The sequence below is a fragment of the Megascapheus bottae genome, chromosome 6 (genome assembly GCF_031878675.1).
Source record: "Megascapheus bottae isolate mThoBot1 chromosome 6, mThoBot2.hap1, whole genome shotgun sequence".
Lineage (NCBI taxonomy): Eukaryota > Metazoa > Chordata > Mammalia > Rodentia > Geomyidae > Megascapheus > Megascapheus bottae.
Window position 1 is genome coordinate 38,552,120 of NC_143514.1, and position 21,611 is coordinate 38,573,730.

Consider the following 21,611-nt stretch of genomic DNA (forward strand, 5'->3'; position numbering starts at 1 on the left):
TTCCGGTTGGGTAAGCTCAGGTTAGCTCAGGTCTCAGGCTGACTGCCTACACAGGCCTTTCTTTCTAATCTGCTTCTCATTTTCCTTAGGAAGAATTGAGGTCTCTGGAAAACAGCCAAAATACCGTTATAGAAACATCAAACCCAAATAATGCTCCAACACCAGGAGCGCTGAAAGGCTCTTCTGTTCTTTTCCTCCCTCAGCTGAGGAGGTGGAGCCCCTAAAGCCATAACCCCTTCTGGGGAGGAATTAAAAGGCATACAAAGGCTCCCTGGCTGAGGACTTGTTGCCTAATTCTGCAGTTGGTACAAGACCTCTTGATCCAGCTCTGGAAGAAAATGTCTATACAGTAAGTATCTCTGGGAGAGTTTTTGTTTGTTTGTTCATTTGTTTGTTGTGTTTTGTTTTTAATAATGCCTTAGCGATGGTTCTAGATGGTAAATTGGCTGTTTCAAGAGCTCCTGAAAGAACCACATTCATTGATGATCTGTTCAAAGAAGACTGTTCAGTCTCAATAGGGGAGTTTCTCCCCATATTAAAGTAAGGATATAGAATTTCAGATCTAAGTGATGGTGAGACTCATGTGACTTACATTGGGACTCGAAAGCAGTTACATGCAGAGAAATACATGATAAAGCCAGGCCTTGATGGCTCTTGCCTATGTGCTACTCAGGAGGCTGAGATACGAGGACTGTGGTTCAAAATCAGCCCAGACAGGAAAGCCTGTGAGATTCTTATTTCCAAATAAGCACCAGAAACTAGAAGCAGACTCGGAACTCCAACTGGTAGACTAGCCTTGAGTACAAAAGCTCAGGGACAGTGTCCAAGCCCTGAGATCAAGATCTATGACTGACGCCCGCCCCCCTCAGCCCAAGAAAAAAGAAATATCTGATAGACTTTGCTTTCACTTCTTGCCCAGTCATTTCCTAGCAGTGTGATTTTGAGTAAGTTACTTATTTTTAAGTCTAGATGGGTTAAAGGCTTTTCTATCTGCAGAATTGCTATAGCAATCCTTCTTACCCTACTACGTTGCTGTGAGATTTAAATGAGTCAGTACCACACAAATTTATTTTTGGAGTAAAAGTGATTTGTGGAAAGTAATTACGAATGTCGAGTGCCAGGGACTCACAGTTCTAATCCCAATTAATCGGGAAGCTGAGATTTGAGGATCACAACTCAAAGCCAACCTTGGCAATCCACACGATTCTATCACCAAAATGTGAAAATCCAGGTGGTTGGCCTGGCTCAAGTGAATGTATCGGCCATAAACCAAAAATAAATAAATAAAGTGAAAAATTGTGACTCTGAGTACAAGCCCTAATACTAGTATAGACAAACACACAAGTAATTGTGATTATTAGCAGAATCCCCACTCTAGGAACTTTTAAAATGTAGATAAGATGTAGGACATAAGTAAGTATATAACCTCTCATTCCCTTGATCTGTGTTTGTTTGTTTTCTCAGTCCTGGGGCTTAAATCAGGGTCTGGGTACTGTCTCTGAGTCACTTTGTGCTCAAGCCTAACACTCTACCTCTTGAGCTACAGCATCACATCTAGCTTTTTTGAGTAGTTTATTGAAGATAAGAGTCCCATGCTCTGAGAACTTTACAATAGTGATTACTGGCCCCTCTCACTGCTTTTCCCTTTCACTCAGCCATGTTCCCTGGCTGAGGTCAGATTGGCAGTAGTGCATATGGGGCCTTCCCTCCTGGTACTCTGCTGCCACCTCCTTGGAACAGAGTACCAAGATACACCTCCTTCCTATCACTTCACCATTTCAGAGTCGAGCATCCTGCAGCTGGTTATAAGAAGCTGTTCGAAACTGTGGAGGAACTGTCCACGCCGCTCACAGCTCATGTCACAGGTAGGCCTCCCTCATCAGGTCACCATCTTCTTTTCTAAGGTCTTCTCTGTCTTCATATCTGTTCCATCTCTATAGGCTACAGGGAAGGGAATTGGGAATTTCAGGGGTTTTTTTTAATACCATTATTTTCTCTCATCGACCTTCATTTCACCTCTCCAATGTGCATAAGTGGAACCTAACTGCAATTCCTTCAAGCCTGGGAATACACCTTTCTTCATCTTCATATCAGAAAGACTACTTAAATTGATCTATAGGAAAAATGCGTTTTTTAATCCAGTAAGCATGGAAGAGTGAAGTACGAACAAATATAGTTATGATATTCAATACATAAAATGAACTACACAGCTTGTAGGCAGGGAGAGGAGCAGGAAACTGGGGGATAAGGAAGAAAGGGGTGAAAAAAGGGGTGACATTTCCAAAAAGAATTGGAATCATTACCTGACTTATGAAATGGTCACCCCACTATGCAATACCTTAATAACAATAAAATTACATTAAATTATTTTAAATCTAGTAAGGATTGCTCAGACTACTCCAGATGCTTACCATCCTTAAGAATGGTCTTGAGTACTCTTTAGTTTACATATGAGGAAGCTAAGATCTTAACAGGGACCATGGCATGTCCTGACCAGAATCCAGGTCCTGAAACCCAGCCCTACACACTCTCTGCTCTAGGAAGCTGATTTTCATTAGGAAGTTTGATTCACACCCGGAAAGAACCAGAGCTTTAGGAAGCAGCACTGTGGCTCAAGGGGTAGAGCCAAAGCCTTGAGCTGAAGAGCCTAGGGACAACGCCCAGGCCCAGATTTCAAGTCCCATAACCTACCAAAAGTAAAAGATAGAAAGAAATGGAGTTCTATATTTTCAAAAGCCAGTAGGTATCTGGCGAATATAACTGTAACCCTGCCATACATTACAATTTTAAAATGCCAGTAGGTATTCTTGCTGTTTCATTAAAACAGTCTCTTCTGTAAATGCACCTTTTTTAAAATGTCGTATTCTCTTTCTCATCCCTCTACCCCCCAGTCCATTAAAACACATTGAACTTTTTTGGAATTTCTTTAAAAAGTCAGATAGCCAAAAGGCAAATGGATTTGTGTTTAGAGAAGTCTGTTGAGGTGAGAATTTTCTTCACCTCAAGATGCCCGTTTCCCTCACCTCCTCAACCCAGTACCCAAACTCTGTGGTGTTGCTCTATTTCCCACCGTCTGCTTTCCTAGTGAGAGGAGACTCTGGCTCGCAGACACTGGCTCAGTGCTATCCAGCATGGTTGCTGGAATGGAAGTTACTGCCAGCCTTAGACAAAACAGGCTGCCCAATGGGGCTGCTAGTATCAACATTCCAATTTACAAGGGATGAACCCAGACTAAGGACAAAGATGGGAAGTGATGTTCTATGTCTCACTTCATCACAGGCAGGATACCCCTCTGGCTTGCTGGCAGCCTCCTTCGATGTGGGCCAGGGCTCTTTGAAGTTGGATCGGAACCATTTTACCACCTGTTTGATGGCCAAGCCCTCCTACACAAATTTGACTTTAAGGAAGGACAAGTAACATATTACAGAAGGTAAGGGCATAGTCCATCGACCCCTCTCCCCAGAGGAAGGCCTGGCTCAGCTCATTCTACCATGAATACCTCCTGAATCCAAGAGGAGACCTCTGTGCCAACTTTTTCTGCAGAAGCTTTCCCAGTCAGTGTGTCTAATAGATTCCTGAGGACCATATCATAGCAATGAGAAAGCTAGTTGTAGAGTTAAGGGGTCATATGCCTGGCTTCAAATCCTGTATCCATCACAATTTGCTTCTACTGGTGACCCCTGGAAAAATGTTGGCCTTTAATTCCTGATCTCATCATCTGGAAAAGGGACAATTAGTAAAGTCCACTTGATAGAGTTGTTACGTGGATTATTGGCAGTAGTGTCTATCCAGCACATAAGGTGTACTTTATAATGACAAGTTTTGTTATTCAGCCACCACCTATCTTGATTCCTTTTACTTTTTTACAATTGGAAAGGACTGGAGAGAGAGAAGGGCTCCATAAAGGAAGCAAGGACCATGTATGTCACAGAGATACCAAAAAGAGTTCTCTAAAAACAAGAGGTTATTGCTAGAGTTTGAAGGTCCAAGCCATCACTCTAAAAAGCCCTCATGCCAACACAATACCTATGTCTCTCGTTTCAATCTTCTGGCATGTTAATGGCTTTGTTGATATCTACAGATTCCAGGAATTCTGAGTTGACATCAAAAGGAAGACCTCAAACATTCAGGAGATCTTGGACTGTGACAGAATAAAACTGGTCATATCAACCAAAAATCTACCCAGGAGAGCAGATTTTGGAGTTCAAAAAAGAGCTTTCTCATACATTATAAAGCTCCCGTTCCTCTTCATAAAACTGCATATCAGATATTAATTTGCTCTTCACATGACAAATCCTAGGCAACATTTGCTGGTTTGTGTGGGATGCAGGTCAGCAGATCTGCCTGCACAGGAGGAAATTCAAGAATATCCATTTTCAAAATGTCATGAATAGGGGCCGGGAGTTTGGCCTAGTGGTAGAGTGCTTGCCTAGCATCCATGAAGACCCGGGTTCAATTCCTCGGTCCCACATACATAGAAAAAAGCCAGAAGTGGTGCTGAGGCTCAAGTGGTAGAGCTCTAGCCTTGAGAAAGTCCAAGGACAGTGCTCAGGCCCTGAGCTCCAGCCTAGGACTGGCAAAAAAAAAAAAAAAAAAAAAAAAAAGATGTCATGAAATAAATTCTTTTTTTTTTTTTTGCCAGTCCTGGGTTTGGGCTCAGGGCCTGAGCACTGTCCTTGGACTTTCTCAAGGCTTAGAACTCTACCTCTTGAGCCTCAGCACCACTTCCAGCTTTTTTCAATGTATGTGGTACCAAGGAATTGAACCCGGGTCTTTGTGCATGCTAAGCAAGCACTCTACCACTAGGCCAAACTCCCGGCCCTCATGAAATAAATTCTAAAATGGAATCAAAGCAGAAAGGGGAAGCAGGAATATTTAAAGGAATATAATTTAGCACACTAGAGTCTAGATTTCCCCCTTCATGTAGAATGATAGGTTCCAGAATACAAGAGAATCGGAATACCCATGGAAAACTTTTCTGATAGAAAAAGTTCATGTTGGCTGATTCTAGCCCAGTCTGAGTTCCAGGAAACCAAATCAGCTTCCTAGGCCCATCACTTACATTTTCTGAACCTCAGTTTCCTTATCTGTCACTGTAAGGTTTAGAAGACCAAATTTAAGATGCCCTTGGCCACTCTAAGTAAAAAGACCAACAGTGTGTTCATTCTTCACATTATGGCTTTCAGAACCTAGTTTGATAAAAACTCATAGAACAATCATCCTGAGCTCTACCTAACTGCAGCGAGGGCCCTTGCATGTGACCTATTCCTGTGTTTCAATACTTTTCAGGTTTATCCGCACTGATGCTTACGTCCGGGCCATGACTGAGAAAAGGATCGTCATCACTGAATTTGGCACCTGTGCTTTCCCAGACCCCTGCAAGAATATATTTTCCAGGTTACTGAAACCAAGCTGCATGTTCTTTATGATACTTTACATCAACCTCTTTCCTCTTACACCTTGAAAATTACTGAACTAAACAAACTAATTTGCTTCTTCAGGTTTTTTTCTTACTTTAGAGGAGTGGAAGTAACGGATAATGCCCTTGTAAATGTCTACCCAGTGGGAGAAGATTATTATGCCTGCACAGAAACCAACTTCATTACAAAGATTAATCCAGAAACCTTGGAGACAATTAAGCAGGTATGATAACAATGCTTAGGCGACATTGCTTAGGAATTTAAATTTTGAAATTTAGAATTCAATTGACTAAACAATTTGAGGAAAGAGGTCAAGTTTCAGAACTTTGTTTTCCACCAATACAAGTGATATCACCAAAGATGAAATTTATCTCTTTAGTCAAGACATTTTAAATATTTACATGGATTTGGAGGAAAGCCATGTAAAATCCCTAATATAATCACATATGCATTCATAACACAAATGCATATTGAGTGCTTTCCATGTATCAGAACTTCTGCAAGATGTAAGAGATATATCAGTAAGTTTAAGACAATAAGGTCTGGCTTGCCAGGGCTTTTTCCATTATGATGGATTGGGTGCATAGTAGGTGTTCAAACTAGTATGGCTGTTAAGATTGAAAAATCTTGCTATTATGATTTTAGACAAATATGTTGTGCCAATTTGCCCCTTCTTGGAGAGATTTCTAATAACATAAAGCTATACCTTAAATGGAATAGCACAGGAATAAATATTAGCTATATCAGGAAATGACTGAAAGAACTTGGGAAGTCTCAATGTAGCATTCCTTAAAATGGACCCACGATTTTAATCAGCATTTATTAACACATACTCGCAAAGCATTACAAACCTCTTTACGAAGGGCAACACATAGACTGAATGCACCTCCTATCTAGAAAATCTCATGTAACCCTTCTATTAATTACAGTAAAAAATATATGAAAAAAAAATTTTAAAAAAAGAATGAAAGTGGAATAGCAAGTCCTTTAGAAAAGGGAGAGCCGAGTGTAGGGTGCATTCACCCTACCTGGTGAATGTAACTGTATCCCCTCTATACATTACCCCGACAAATAAAAATAAATTAATTCATTAATTTAATTTATTTTTTTTTAAAAAAGAAAGAAAAGGGAATGCAGGAGTCTGGCCTAGAGGTAGAGTGCTTGCCTAGCATGCACAAAGAACCAGGTTCAATTCCTAGGTACCACAGACATAGGAAAAGCCAGAAGTGGTGCTATGGCTCAAGTCGTAGAGCTCTAGCCCTGGCCTTGAGAAAGCCCAAGGACAGTACTCAGGTCCTGAGTTCAAGCCCCAGGACTGGCACCCCAAAAAAGGGGGTTCCAGCGGGGGAATGGAACAAAGCACAAATTATTTCTCACATGTGGAGGCCCATCAGGGAAAATATAAAAGACTTGCATCTGAGCTAGAAACTTGTTTTGAAGTAAAACTTTGGTGAGTTTGATGAGGGGACATTCAAGATGGAGAAGGTAAAATTGAGCAAAGATACAGAAGTGCGAAAATGGTCACAGAAACTGAGAATCATCTCCTTCAGTTAGACTTGCAGCAGTTCTCAGTGGAAGGCCTGGCAACATTGGGCCTGAGGTAACTCACTGTTGTAGGACTGTCTCGCATATGGCAGAGGTTTACTGTCCCTCCCCTCATCTACTACATTCCAGGAATGGCCCAAATACCTCCAATACTTCCAGAGAAGGAAGCAGCAGCAGTCTAAACTAGGAGTGTGTCTTCTGCGGGATGTGATGTCAAGAGTGACAGTGGGACACAGCGTGGGGAGACACTAAAAGCTTGAATAGTGGAGTAGACCTTTGCAATTAATAGATTAGCTAATAAGAGTCTACTGAAAGTCTTTGCTTAAATAAATGACATAAGCAAAGCTATATTTTTAGGAGGACAAAAGAGAGAAAGATGGTCAGTAGACCAGAATGGAATTCTGGACTGCAGATAACACTAATTAATGTATATTCTAAAAGACTAGAAGAAACCAGCTTTAATGCTTTGCCATAAATGTTAGAGAAAGCAAAGGGTATCAATGTTTGTGAAGTAATGCACCTTCTATCTGGTGAATATAATGTAACCCTTCTATTAATTACAATAAAAAAATATATGGAAAAAAAGTTAGAGAAACCAGATACATTTAACCTGGCTTAAACGTTACACAATGTGCATATTATTGAAACATCACAGCATACCCTGGAAAGTGTAGAATGTTTATGTTTTTAATAGTTAGAAAAACAGATTAGAGGTATAATGAAGTGGTAGTAGAAATCTAAATTCTCAACAAACTATTTACTAAGTTTAACATATACTGTTCTTTCTTTTTGCTATGTGTGTGACTATGTTCAAGTGTGTGTGAAAGCTAAGTTTCTAAACTATTCTGACTCTGAATGTGTGTTTCAGTTGCATAGCGCCTCCATGGAAATGTAGCAGCTATAGTTTGTCTGTAGCATAGACTTTTGTCCTGGGCCACATTCCACTGTGAATAACACTGTTCCAAGAATTCATATAAGAGTTTTAAGTTTTTTATTTTACTGTTACTAATTGTTCCCCCCCCCCAACCAGTATCTTTTCCTCCAGCCTGATTCTCCAAAGTACAATTTCCCTGATTAAGCAGATGTGACTTTTGTAAAATGCAAATACAAAAGGATCATCCACATCTAGAAGCCCCCTAGTATCAAAGGAAAAGTTCAGATGGGGCTGGTAGAAGGTGCTTCATTCTCACTTCCTTAGCACATGAAACTTTCCCAGCCATCTTGCTGCATAACCATTGATTCCCAGATGAGATGCACCACTCCCACTTCTTTGCCCTCACCTCTGGACCATGCCTGTTTCCTTGGAAGAGAGTCATTCTCTTCCACCCGACTAACTTTTTCTCATCTTTCAAGCACCAGTTGGAGGTATTGTTCCTGAGAATCTTGCCTTATCTTCCATTCTGGAACTGAATTTCAAGTTTTGTGTGATTTGCAATTAATTTACATTTAAATTGCTATGTGGCTACCAAGTAGACTGGAATTCCTGAAAGGAAGGTATTTTTTTTTCTGTTTTCCTTGTGTGATGGCTCCATCTCTGGCATGTACTAGATTATCAGTTATGAACTCAGGGATGAGCTCTGTGATGCGTGGTCTAAAAATAATCTCCTAATTAAACACTCACTTACTGATTCATTCAATAAAACTTTATTGAGTCAGGTCTAGGTAGAAATTCTAGTAGTGATTGGCGAACTACTTGTTCTTCAACTGCATCATTGAACAAGATATTTTACGTGTTTGATACTTCTGAAAACTGAAAGGCTGAGATTTGCGGTTGTGAATTTCTTACAGAAAATTAAAATGCTGAATCCTCTCTTCAAAAAGTATTTGTGCTTTGTCTTAAGAAACATGTTTCTTACCTAATTATGGTTTTCACTGGACAAACCCTGAAGTTCCTGTCAGTTTCAGTGCATGCTCTGTGTGTGACGTTGGATTGTCTGGCTTTGTAGTCAAGGAAGAAAATGTCTTTTTTCCCTCCCAACAGATATTTATTAAAGAGTATAGGGGATGAGTGACAGGGAATCTGAAATTTGTTTACAATGCTACCACACTTAAAAGAAAAACAAATAGGTAAAAAAAAAAAGTAAAATTGTTCAATAAATCTTGAATTCAGATCATCATGATTTGTAAAATTGGAATTTGAATAATCATTAAAAAGTAATAATTAAGCTGGACACTGCTAGTCATATCTATAATCCTGGCTACTCAAGTGGCTGAGATCAGATGATCACCGTTCAAGTCAGCCTACTCAGCCAAAAGCTGTAAATGGAGTTGTGCCTAAAATGGTAGCACACTAGCTTTCAGCAAAATAAATAAATAAATTAATTAATTAAATTTTAAAAGCTCAGGGATAGTACTCAGGTCCTGAGTTCAAGTTCCAGGATCAGAAAGAATAAAAAAAGCCACTAGCTTTAGTTTGAATTTTTGTTTGTTTTATAAGTCACACTCTATTGAATACCAAACAACCTAATATGATACAATAGAAGAAATACATAGAAGTCCCAGGACTCAAATACATCATTGCTTGAGATCAACCAGCGCAATATATATGGTTTATATCAAGTGCAGAGCACAGTGACAGAGCAATCTACATTTCAGAGGTCCAGATAGGATGGAGGTCAGAGGAAAGTTCTGAATTGAAGGAGTAAAGGCAAGATTTCCAGTGAACCTGAAAGAGGATAAGATCAGAAGAAAAAGTAAACAGAGTGGGATCACATGTGACGACAATCAGATTTATCTTACCATGGATAAACAATACTCTCCTTCTATAGGTTGATCTTTGTAAGTATGTCTCTGTCAACGGAGCCACCGCTCACCCCCACATTGAAAGTGACGGGACTGTTTACAACATTGGTAATTGCTTTGGAAAAAATTTTTCAATTGCCTATAATATAGTAAAGATCCCTCCACTGCAAGCAGGTAAGTTTACCAGCCTTTCCTCCTCTGAAAACTAGTATTTATATTGTGAAAAAATTACAGCAAGTATAGAATTTTCAGATCAGAAAAGATGATAGCATATATGCAGTTAACATATTATCATAACTGATTTAATTATTTAATTTGTTGGTTTGGGGTTTTTTGTTTGTTTTTGTTTTCTGTCAGTCATGGATTTTGAACGTGGGGCCTGAGAGCTATCCCTGAGCTCTTTTGCTCAAAGCTAGCTCTCTACCACTTAAGTGCTCTACCACTTGGAGCCACAGCATCTCTTCCAGTTTTTACGGTGGTTAATTGAAGATAAAAAGTCTCCCAAACTGGGCTGGGAGTTTGGCCTAGTGGTAGAGTGCTTGCCTAGCATGCATGAAGACCCAGGTTCGATTCCTCGGTACCACATACATAGAAAAAAGCTGGAAGTGGTGCTGAGGCTCAAGTGGTAGAGTTCTAGCCTTGAGAAAGTCCAAGGGCAGGACTCAGGCCCTGAGCTCAAGCCCAAAGCACACACACAAAAAAAGTCTTCCAAACTCTCCTGCCTGGGCGGGCATTGAACTGCAATCTTCAGATTCCAGCCTTTTGAGTAGCTAGCATTATATCATGAGCCTCCAGAGCCCAGCCTAATTTGTTTGGTTGTTGTTGTTTGCAAATTCTGGGGCTTGACCTCAGGGCCTGGGCACTTTCCTTGAGCTTTCTCAAGGCTACCACGCTACCACTTGAGCCACAGCACCATTTCTGGCTTTTTCTGTGTATATGGTACCGAACAATAGAACCCAGGGCTTCATGTGTGCTAGGCAAGCACTCTATCACTAAACCACATTCTCAGCCCAAGTTGTTATTTTTTAGAGAAATATTGCTAGGTAGTTCAGGCCACCCTGGAAATCCTGACTCAGCCTACTGAGTACTGGGATTACTAGTGTAAATTACCACACCAAACCTGTACTGAACACTTATTCATATCTCAAACATAACTATGTAATTATCTCTGTATTTGTAATAGAGATATATACATATATTAAAAAGTGCACTATTTTGTGTTTAGTTTCCAACCTACAAGCAAGTCAAGGAAAGAACTGAAAGAGAAGGGAGAGTATTTAGACTTGTCCGTTCATCTTCTGCTCATTAACACATTCATTGCTGACCATCTTGATGACACAATGATTTAATTCCATGCAGATTTTTGATTAGTAACATAATTTCTTATATAGCATCACCATCCGGGAAACTATTAGAAATAGAAATCTTAAGCCCCTTCCCAAGCAGACTACGTATTCTTCGGTACCACATGTAATTTTCCAGTTGAGGACCATTGGCTGTACATGAATTTTTACTTGTATAAGAATTATCAAGAGAGATGTTAATATAATATACTTTATAGACATGCTGAAATTCTCTAAAGGGCATTTCCATCCTCTAACCCTTTTCCTTGTTTCTCTGGTTTAAAATTCACTTGCATTGGTTGCAAGAGGGGAATCCATAATACTTTTCCAAAGTTCTGAACTTTTCAAAACTTCCTATGATTTGAATTTTCTTGGTAATTGCAGTTTCACATAAAATTTCTTTTGCTGTCCCTTGGTTATCTCATACTATTACAGTATCTTACTTTGTTATCTGATATATTATACATGTATATGTTTATTTGGTTATTTGAAATAGGATAGGGAAGGGGGAAAACAAGATGAGGGGAGAGGGTGGGGAAAATGGGGACCAAGACATGAGAAAGGGTATCAATGTATGTGAAGTAATGCACCTTCTACCTGGCGAATATAATGTAACCCTTCTATTAATTACAATAAAAATATATAAAAAAAGAAAATTGCAACTGAAAAAAATTTCACTAAGCTGTATCAATGATTGAGAAAATGAAAATAAGCTCTGAAAAATATCAGTACCTGCCTAATGCTTTTTATTCTAAAATTAAAATGGTTAAATAACAACTATTAAATGTATTAAAAATGCTTTTCATTTTTTTTAATGAGAGGCCACTCAAAGCCTTTTAACTCCTTTATTTCAGACAAGGAAGATCCAATAAACAAGTCAGAGGTGGTTGTACAGTTCCCCTGCAGTGATCGCTTCAAGCCATCTTACGTCCATAGGTAACTTGAAGGTCTGGTACAAATCCTCAGAAAAATCTCAAAAGTTTAAAGATTTACTTTTCTTCACTTTCATACCAGTCCTAATAGTGATGCTTTCTTGTGCAAAACTAAATTCAAATCTAAGCAACTTCATGGAGATAATGTTAATTCATTGAATTAAGAAGAACTTGTGTACACGTGTTTCTTTGTAGCTTGAGAATCAGCCTCTCCATTCACAAGCCCTTTGTGTTTCTGAAAACAGTTTTGGTCTGACTCCCAACTACATAGTTTTTGTGGAGACACCTGTCAAAATTAACTTGTTCAAGTTCCTTTCATCCTGGAGTCTTTGGGGAGCCAACTACATGGACTGTTTTGAGTCGAATGAAACCATGGGGGTGAGTTTAAATGGACTTTTTCAGACTTGTGTTTTGTGATATATGCTTTTTTTGCCTTTTGAAATGCATCAAAAAGTGTTCTCGATTTTTAAGGTTTGGATCCACATTGCTGACAAAAGACGAAGGAAGTACCTCAATACCAAATATAGGACCTCTTCTTTCAACTTGTTCCACCATATTAACACATATGAAGATAATGGTTTTCTCATTGTGGATCTCTGCTGCTGGAAAGGGTAAGAAAGGATATTCAATAAGTGTTGCATTTAGAAAAATGTTGTATCTAGAAAAGACGAGGCTCTTATACAGATATGATTCTGTTTAATCTAAATCACATCTTTTAAAAAAGCCAGAGGTATGCAACAGCCAAAACTAATAGTAATAATAATTCATAAAAGCAGTAGAAAACACAAACTGAAAATCAAAGCCATGATTAATGAAGGAAAACCAATTGGATTCATGAAGAAGACCAGAAAAGAAAAGGTTCTGCAACCTAGGAAGCAAACATATACATGATAAGATGTCTAGAGGGCCTTGAACATCGCACATTCAGGATGGGGAGAAGCATGCTTTTTACAAACTATCTGAATTACTAAAACGCTGCTGTTATTAAGACATATCTACCAGCAATCAAGAAAATCCATGTAAATATAATTCTGTGTTGTAAAATAAAGAACCAACAGGCACAGATTCTCTGAACAGCCCTGAGTTTCCTCTTTAAGGTTATTTTGTAATTGTCCTGGCATGGTAGTTAACAGCAGCACTTAGGAGGCTAAAGCAGGAAGATTGCTTGTTTGAGGCTAGCAGTGAACACATAGGGAGAACTCTGAAGGGAAAAAAACATAATTATGTTCATGATAGATTTCTTCTTTTTACAGATTTGAATTTGTTTATAATTACTTATATTTAGCCAATTTACGTGAAAACTGGGAAGAGGTGAAAAGAAATGCCAGAAAGGCTCCTCAACCTGAAGTTAGGAGATACGTCCTTCCTTTAAACATTGACAAGGTAACCTCCATCTACAGAGACATCAAATACATCAAGAATGCTCCTTCTCTCTGAGGAGTTCATCTCTTGCTTCATGTTTATGCATAAAGTCTTCAAATGTGAGCGCTTGGAAAGAGCTTTAAAAATAAACTAATTAAACTTCCCTCATTTTACAAAGGGAAGGAAGAGTGATGGGACAGAAGAAAAGCCAACTGTAGCCCCGCAGGGTGACAGCCAGGCTCCTGAAATGATGGCTCTCTCAGTTATAAAACCCTTCTAAAAAACATAGCTTCCCCCAAGATACTGCAGGCCCACCAATCTTAGGATCCTTTCGTCAATAATACTTTAAATAATGTTAAGTTCTAGAGAAAGGAAGCATCAGAAAATACCCTTGTAGGAAAACGAATCCATCATTTTTGTCGTATGAAATACTTGAAAATATCACTACAGGTCAAAAGGCATGAATAGCCGGGCACTGGTGGCTCATACCTTAATCCTAGTGATTAGCTAGGAGGCTGAGATTGGAGGATGGCAGCTCAAAGCCAACCCAGTCAGGAAAGTCCATGAGACTCGAATAAACTACAAAAAAAAAAAAGAAAAAGAAAAAAGCCAGAAGGAGAGCAATGGCTCAAGTGGTAGAGCACTAACCTGAGCACAGAAGCTCAGAGCTAGGCCCCAGGACCAGTAAAAAAATTAATAATAATAATAATAATAATAGCATTAAATAGTTGTAGAAAAGTCTATATTACACAATTATTCTTTTCATATATTTTTATTGTAATTAATAGAAGGGTTACATTATATTCACCAGATAGAAGGTGCATTACTTCACAAACATTGATACCCTTTCTCATGTCTTGGTCCCCATTTCCCTCCCCCCAACTCCAGCCCCTCATCTTGTTTTCCCCCCTTTCCAATCCTATTTCAAATAATCAAATAAGCATATATACAATATATCAGATAACAAGGTGAAATACTGTAATAATATGAGATAACCTAGGGACAGCAAAAGAGATGAGAGATAACATAGTCCATTAAGGACAACAATCACTCATTATATGGCTTTTGTTTCTATATCCTGGAGGTCCTTTCATTTAGCATCATCCTATGTGGCCTTATATATCTAAATTTTGTTCTATTATAAATCCCTGCTAGGAGATCCCAAGATTTCTACTGTTACACAATTACTTTTTCTCATTGTCTTATATGAAAAATTGACTTTCTGTAGCCTTCCTTCACTTTCTATATCTACAGAAGGTTTTTTACATTGCTTTCTTTCTTTTCTTTTCCTCTTATTTATTTTCTTTTCAAAACCATATAAAATGACAGGTTTGGCAGGTTTGGTACAAATGACATTTGTACTTGATTGCAGACAAGTAGAAAAATATGTGCACACACTTACTTTTTTTCCCTACGTGAGGACCAAGTGCCTTGGGCCCCATTTCACAAATACTGCTTTCATTAACTTTTCCATTCCTTCTTTATCCTGAAAACCTTACATTGCTCAATTCATAATCTACTATTGGGGAGGAAAAAACTGTATTTTCACTTCAGAATGTACTCTCCACCTTCATGAATCAAATTCTGGCTTCTTTTCAAGGACATGAGCTCTTCTCAGAGCAATTTCCAGGGGAGGCAGTTTCTCCTCCACATAGACCTTACACCACTGACTGGGGAATTAATTGCTCTCTTTGCTCCTCTTTTATCCTTTCAGTCCATTATTCCTCCCTTCACTCTTAAAACCTCCACCCTAAACATCACTTTAATTATACAGCCAAGAAGCATATATACATCTATGTGTATGTAGCTCAGTATTGTTATCTCCTGCTGACCATAACTTCCTCTGGATCCTGGATCAGCTTCTCTGTAGTTCTCCTCCTGCCCTTGGGATCACCTTTTATGCCTCATTAGTGATTCTTCTGATGCCATGACTTCTCAGGTGCACCACGTCTTCCATGGTTCTTGTCTTTTTCTATCCTGGCTTTCACTCCTTTCCCACAGTCATGCTCTTCACTTTGCTATTACCTCTGATTGTGCTTCTTCTATAGTTTCAGTCCCATCCATTATCTGCTCTGAATGCTACCATTGTCATTCTGTATCACTTAGCCTACGAAAATCTCCATCAAGCATATTGCTTTCTCACTATCTTTGATTCCCTGAAAGGATTTACCATCCCATCTCACTCAATTCAGATTCTGTGGACAAAAATTATGATTCCCCACTTGTACCCATCCTCATTACTTTCATAGTGCATCAAAGTTCATTTGTCAAAATCACAACTCCACTTGTATTACCTTATCTACCCCGTGCCATGTTTGTAATTCTAAGTTAGAACTTATGTGCTACAAACACATAATGGTGTTAATTGGTCCAATTTTAAATATATGGCCACAAGTGTTACTGTTATATTTCCCAATTCCACTTATATTCTCACTTTTCTAATTAAGTATTCCACACCCTCCTCTTCTCAGCTGCTTACACCTACCACCTCCACCCTCATATGTAGATGATGCCTATGTGTCCTTTTACTCTGAAACAAATGAAGGAAATCTGAAAAGAGCCACGGACACATGCTACATCTACTCACCCACCAGCATCTGCACTCATATATCCAATTACCCATTTTCCTATCCAGAGTCAAACCACCTCAGTAAGGCCAATCTTTGTCATGAAAAACAGTTGCTGCAGTCAAACACTATCGGGCCATGCTTGATAGTTCTCCTCCTTTGAAATCCTGTCCATAGGAAAATCCCTTGACTCGTTTCTCAAGTCTCATTGTCTCCAATGCTACCAGACTAGCCAGAATCATTTTCTTTCTAAAACAAACCAGCTTTTCTGGCTTCACTCTTGGCATCCACCCTATATACAAGGGTTGACTAAACAGAACTGCAAAGTATTTGTTTTAAAAATAAATCATGGCCTATTGCTCCTCTGCCCAAGAAATTCCATATCTTCATAATGATCTCTACAATCTAGCCCTCCCCTTCTCGCTCAGTGTTTCCAGTGCTTCCCCAACACCATCAGCATTCATCTTCCTCCGGCTCGGCAGCTTTGTTCTGTCTGCTTGAATGCACTGCCAATTTTTTTATCTTCTGACTTTGTCTCCAATATACCTGATCAACCAGTACAGTTCCAACTCACCTACTCACCACATCTCTGGTCCTCCTCCCTCAAATGTACTTTTCTCATGGTACCCACTGTTGTCTGTTCGGTTTGTTTTAAATAAAATACTATCAAGAGATTTGCATGAAATAGATGTCTATAAAGTATTTGGCCCATCATTTTTTTCCTGTTTTTTGTTTCTTTCTTTTTTTCCATATATTTATTATTGTAATTAATAGAAGGGTTACATGATATTTGCCAGATAGATGGTACATTAATTCCCATACATTGATACCCTTTCACATGTCTTGGTCCCCATTTCCCTCCCCTCCACCCTCACCCCTCATCTTGTTTTCCCCCCTTCCCTACCCAATTTCAAATAACCAAATACAAATATTTATAATAGAACTCTAAGAGTATTTCAAAGAAAACCAGCATACAAGCTAGTTGTAACTGATCAACACATTTTTAGCCATCAAGCAGCTGTTCTAAAGAGTCTATTTTTTCTTATCATTTTTTTCCCAGAGATCCTTTCTCAGGCCCCTAAATTTCCTTAGAGATGAGTATCGCTTTGTAGATGAATAAATTGATGCCCTGAAATGTCATGTGACATCCCAATGATTGCCAGCCCAAGACCACATGGGTAGACATATCACTTTCATGAACTATGCCTCCCTTATCTAGGGTCTCTCTGCTGCTTCTCCCTATATGCTGACCTAAGAAATACTAAAGAGTGTATGGTTATGATTACTTGAGTGTTCTACGTGTTCTACCCTGCTCCCTGAAGTTTCTGTGATCTTTTGCTCAGGCTGACACAGGCAAGAATTTAGTGACACTCCCCAACACAACTGCCACAGCAATTCTATGCAGTGATGAGACCGTCTGGCTGGAACCTGAGATCCTCTTTTCAGGGCCTCGTCAAGGTAAGCAAGGCTAGAGGAAAACCTCCGTTGGAGGAGAGCAACTTTTCTACACAGAAAGATGAACTGAAGGGCTAACAAGAATTCTCCTAAATGTGCCTACTCTTTTGTAGCATTTGAGTTTCCCCAAATCAATTACCAGAAGTATGGAGGGAAACCTTATACCTATGCCTACGGACTTGGCTTGAATCACTTCGTTCCAGACAGGGTAATTAATTCATCTTGCGAACAGTAGAATGGGGCTTTAAGTTTCATGCTACTCAAGCAAAGCATATTAAGTGATTGATCAATTGATTTCTTTTTTCTTACAAACAGCTCTGTAAGCTGAACGTCAAAACTAAAGAAACATGGATATGGCAAGAGCCAAATTCATATCCCTCAGAACCCATCTATGTTTCTCACCCAGATGCCCTGGAGGAAGATGATGGTATGCACACAGTGCATGTGTTAAAATGGAGTTCTGTGTGTTAACTCAATAGGAAGGACGTTAGGTTGATATAAGGAATAGGCTAGCACTAGATAATTTAAACTTCTTGGAAGAAGGTTATCAGATCTTCTTTGTGACTAGTAGAAAACTTGCCAAGCACATTGTGGTATTGTGATGAGCTCAAGATGGAGAGCAGAAGGAAGAAGCCAGCATCAGAATTCCAAAGTGTTTGTTCTTCCTGCCCAAAGCTGCTTTTGTAAAAGTGTAGTTTTCTGAGAAGGAAATAGAGGATGATTCTAGCAGCTAAGAATGTGCTTACAGCTCTGTGGCTCAATTCAAGTACAGAGAGTCAATCTCTGTGCCGGGGGGCGGGGGGGGACGACGGGTGCTGGTACTGAGGCTTGTATTCAGGGCCTTGCTATCACTCTTGGCTTTTTTGGCTCATGGCTGGCCATCTAACACTGGAGCCATACCTCCACTTCTCAAAGGATCGATCTTAATTAACCTTTACATAGCTGGGACAAGGGGATAGATTATACTTTCTGAGATTAAAATATGGAAAATCATAAAAGAATGAGATAAATAATTGTGGAACCAGTTCACATCAAAGGATTTTCCTTATTAGCTATAATATACCTCTTCCTCCAGTCTTTTTTCATATACTTTTCACCTAATCCTTAAAACTTTTTTCAATAGATAGAACAAATATTGAACTCTACATTATAGGTGAGAATACAAACCTGTCCATACATTGTTTAATAAGCGTCATGCTGACCTAGTCCCTGTGCTAGAATATTGAGTAGCATACTAACATACTCCCTTCTGGAGATTATGTTCCAGGAAAGATGGGTTTAAAGCCTCCGTTAGCGGGGCATTGGTGGTTACTCAGGAGGCTGAGATCTGAGGGTGATGGTTCAAAGCAAGTCTGGGCAGGAAAGTCCATGAGATACTTGTCTCCAACTAACAACCAGAAAACCAAAAGTGGCACTGTGGCTCAAAGTGGTAAAGTGCTAGCCTTGAGCAAGAGAGCTCAAGCCCCATAACAGACAATAAATACATAAGTAGGTAGATAGAAAGATAGATGGATAGATAGAAAGATAGATAGATAGATAGATAGATAGATAGATAGATAGATAGATAGATAGATAGAAAGAAAGAAAGGAAGAAAATTAATGACTCTAGGTGGCCATACAAGCAGGTGATAGAAAAGTCAAAACAAGAAATCAAGTCACAAAATTTTCTATATATTTTAATGTAACACCTCTTATATTATCTCAATGACAGACCTAATATCCTTTTGATTCAAAACTGTTATATTCATTCATGATTACAGGTGTTGTGCTAAGTGTGGTGGTGAGTCCTGGGGCAGGACAAAAGCCTGCATATCTCCTGATTTTGAATGCCAAGGACTTGAGTGAAGTTGCCAGGGCTGAAGTGGAAATTAATATCCCTGTCACCTTTCATGGACTGTTCAAAAAGTTCTGAGCATACTTGGGAGAGATATGAAACAGCGACAAAGCCAAGAATTCCATCTATGGGTGTGCAATTAAACTCTATTCTATTTGAGCTTTTGGTATGACATGGTTTTTACTTGGAGGTGCACCATTTTACAATGTTTTACAGAAAGCACTGAGTAGATCAAGCAATTCTTTATGAAGAACGTACATATTACATCATCTTTCTCTGTGAGACAAGCTGAAAAGTTCCTTGAGATATTTAGCAATCAAATAGTGAAGAGATGTAGACTTTTTTTCATGGGGCTTGAACTCAGGGACTGGGCACTGTCCCTGAGCTCATTCTCGCAAGGCTAGTACTCCACTACTTTGAGCCACAGAACTACTTCCAGTTTTCTGGTGGTTAACTGGAAATAAGAGTCTCACAGACTTTTCTGCCTGGGCTGGCTTTGCACTAAGATCCTCAGATGTCAGCCTTCTGAGTAGCTAGGGTTACAGATGTGAGCCACTCATACCAGGCAGATGTGGACTTCTAAAATGGCTTCTCATTCCTATTGGAAAAGTATATTCTAGGCAGTCATTACTTTCTTCATTTCTTTTTCTAACATCCAAAAGCCAAACTGTGGTTTGTATGTAGCTTTGCTGAGTCAAGGCAAAAACGTTTAATTCCTCAATGCCATGCAAAGCTTTCTCTTGAAGCAGGGACTATCACTTGGGCTTCCATGGTCATTGTTTTGTGTACACAGATGCTCAAAGATTCTCAAGTTCACAAACTTTAACTGCTTTATTTACTTTATTCAGTCCCGTGTTTAATTCCATGCTTAAAGTGGGCAATTGCTAATATTTCTGGTAATTTTTTCTAGTCCTGGGGCTTGAACTCAGAGCCTGGGCACTGTCTGGAGGCTAGCTCTCTACCTCTTGAGCCACAGCACCACTTCCGGCTTTTTCTGTGTATGTGGTACCAAGGAATCAAACTCAGGGCTTCATGCATGCTAGGCAAGCACTCTACCACTAGGCCACACTCCTGGCCCAATATTTCTGATTCTGCAATGAGAAAAATCTAGGCCTCCCTCAACCCAAATCACGTCTCCCAGATTTAGATATGTGTTAAAAATGTATATAATAGCAGTGCGACTACATGTAGTAGAGAGCAATATCCAGATCAATGTAAAATCAGATCGTTGGATGACACTAAGAGGTTACTCTTTGCTTCTCCACTGTTCAGTTATATTTAAGCACTGTGCAACTACCTGGCCAAACACTTGGAGAAATCATTAACTCATTCATGTTCAGGTGAATGAATTTAGCAGGTACTTGCGCCTCTTAATTACTCCCTGGTATGCTACAGGTTAGAAAAAGAATGGCTATCAGAAATAGCCTATCATCTCAACACTGTTATGGACTTTTTGCCGAATGGTACTTTATAACCTCATATTTAAAATGCTTGGCATTATGTTTGCCAGGTAAAAATAGCTTGCAGGAACAGATTGACCAGGGCATTGGATACATCCTTTTGATTTCCATATTTAGAAAAAAACAAGCTTCATTTTTTTCCAAGTTCTAAAGACTCATTAAAACATACTTTTCAAAGCAAATCTAAAAATATAGAAAAGTAGAATTTTTAAAGTAAAATCATTCAGCAGTCATCTAAATTCAACAACTATTAAGATTTCAGTACTGGTCCTTCCTTCCTCTTTCCCTTGTAGATTGTTTGCCAAGTGCTGAGAATTGAACCCAGGACTTTGTCCTTGAGGCAAATGCTCTACCACTGAGGTACTTCTCAATGTCTAACTTACAGATTTTTCAATATCATTATTTATTTGCATAGAATTTCTAGACAAGATGTGCCAGAGAATTATGTAGAATTTGTCATTAAAGATATATACCACTTTGAGTATTTGTCTATAAACATGAAACCCATAGAAAAGGTTATGTGTCCACTTCTTTTTAAAAATGTAGAAAATAGCCTAGCACTGGTAATTCAAGCCTGTAATCCTAGCTACTTAGGATACTGAGGTCTGAGAATCATGATTCAAAGTCGACCTTTGAAAATACCTGAAACTCTTATTTACGATTAACTATCCAGAAAAGCCAAGAGTGGAGCTGTGTCTCAAATGGTAGAAGCACCAACCTTGAGCAAGAAAAACTCAAGGAACAAGGGAACAGATAACATTGTCAAAAAATAAATGTACTCCTTATCTGATTCATGTAACTGTAACCCCTCTGTATATCACCCTTATAATAACAATTTTAAAAAGAGAAAAAAAAGACAAAATCCAGGTCCTGAATTTGAGCCTCTGTATCAGCACCAAAATCAGAAGTAGAAAATAAATTTCTGAAAAATTACTGTGTTCTAGATTTAAG

The 21,611-nt window shown here is 39.0% G+C and overlaps 1 protein-coding gene across 1 annotated transcript; it reads left to right on the forward strand.

The window, feature by feature from the left end:
• Positions 1–338: 338 nt before the first annotated feature.
• Positions 339–19,278, forward strand: Rpe65 (retinoid isomerohydrolase RPE65). Its single transcript, XM_090333975.1, has 14 exons — positions 339–349; positions 1,783–1,865; positions 3,280–3,430; positions 5,290–5,397; positions 5,502–5,643; positions 9,734–9,881; positions 11,905–11,986; positions 12,228–12,360; positions 12,454–12,593; positions 13,236–13,365; positions 17,255–17,369; positions 17,480–17,574; positions 17,682–17,793; positions 19,127–19,278. The coding sequence occupies exons 1-14, from the start codon at positions 339–341 to the stop codon at positions 19,276–19,278; spliced, it is 1,602 nt and encodes a 533-aa protein (XP_090190101.1).
• The last annotated feature ends 2,333 nt before the right edge of the window (positions 19,279–21,611 follow it).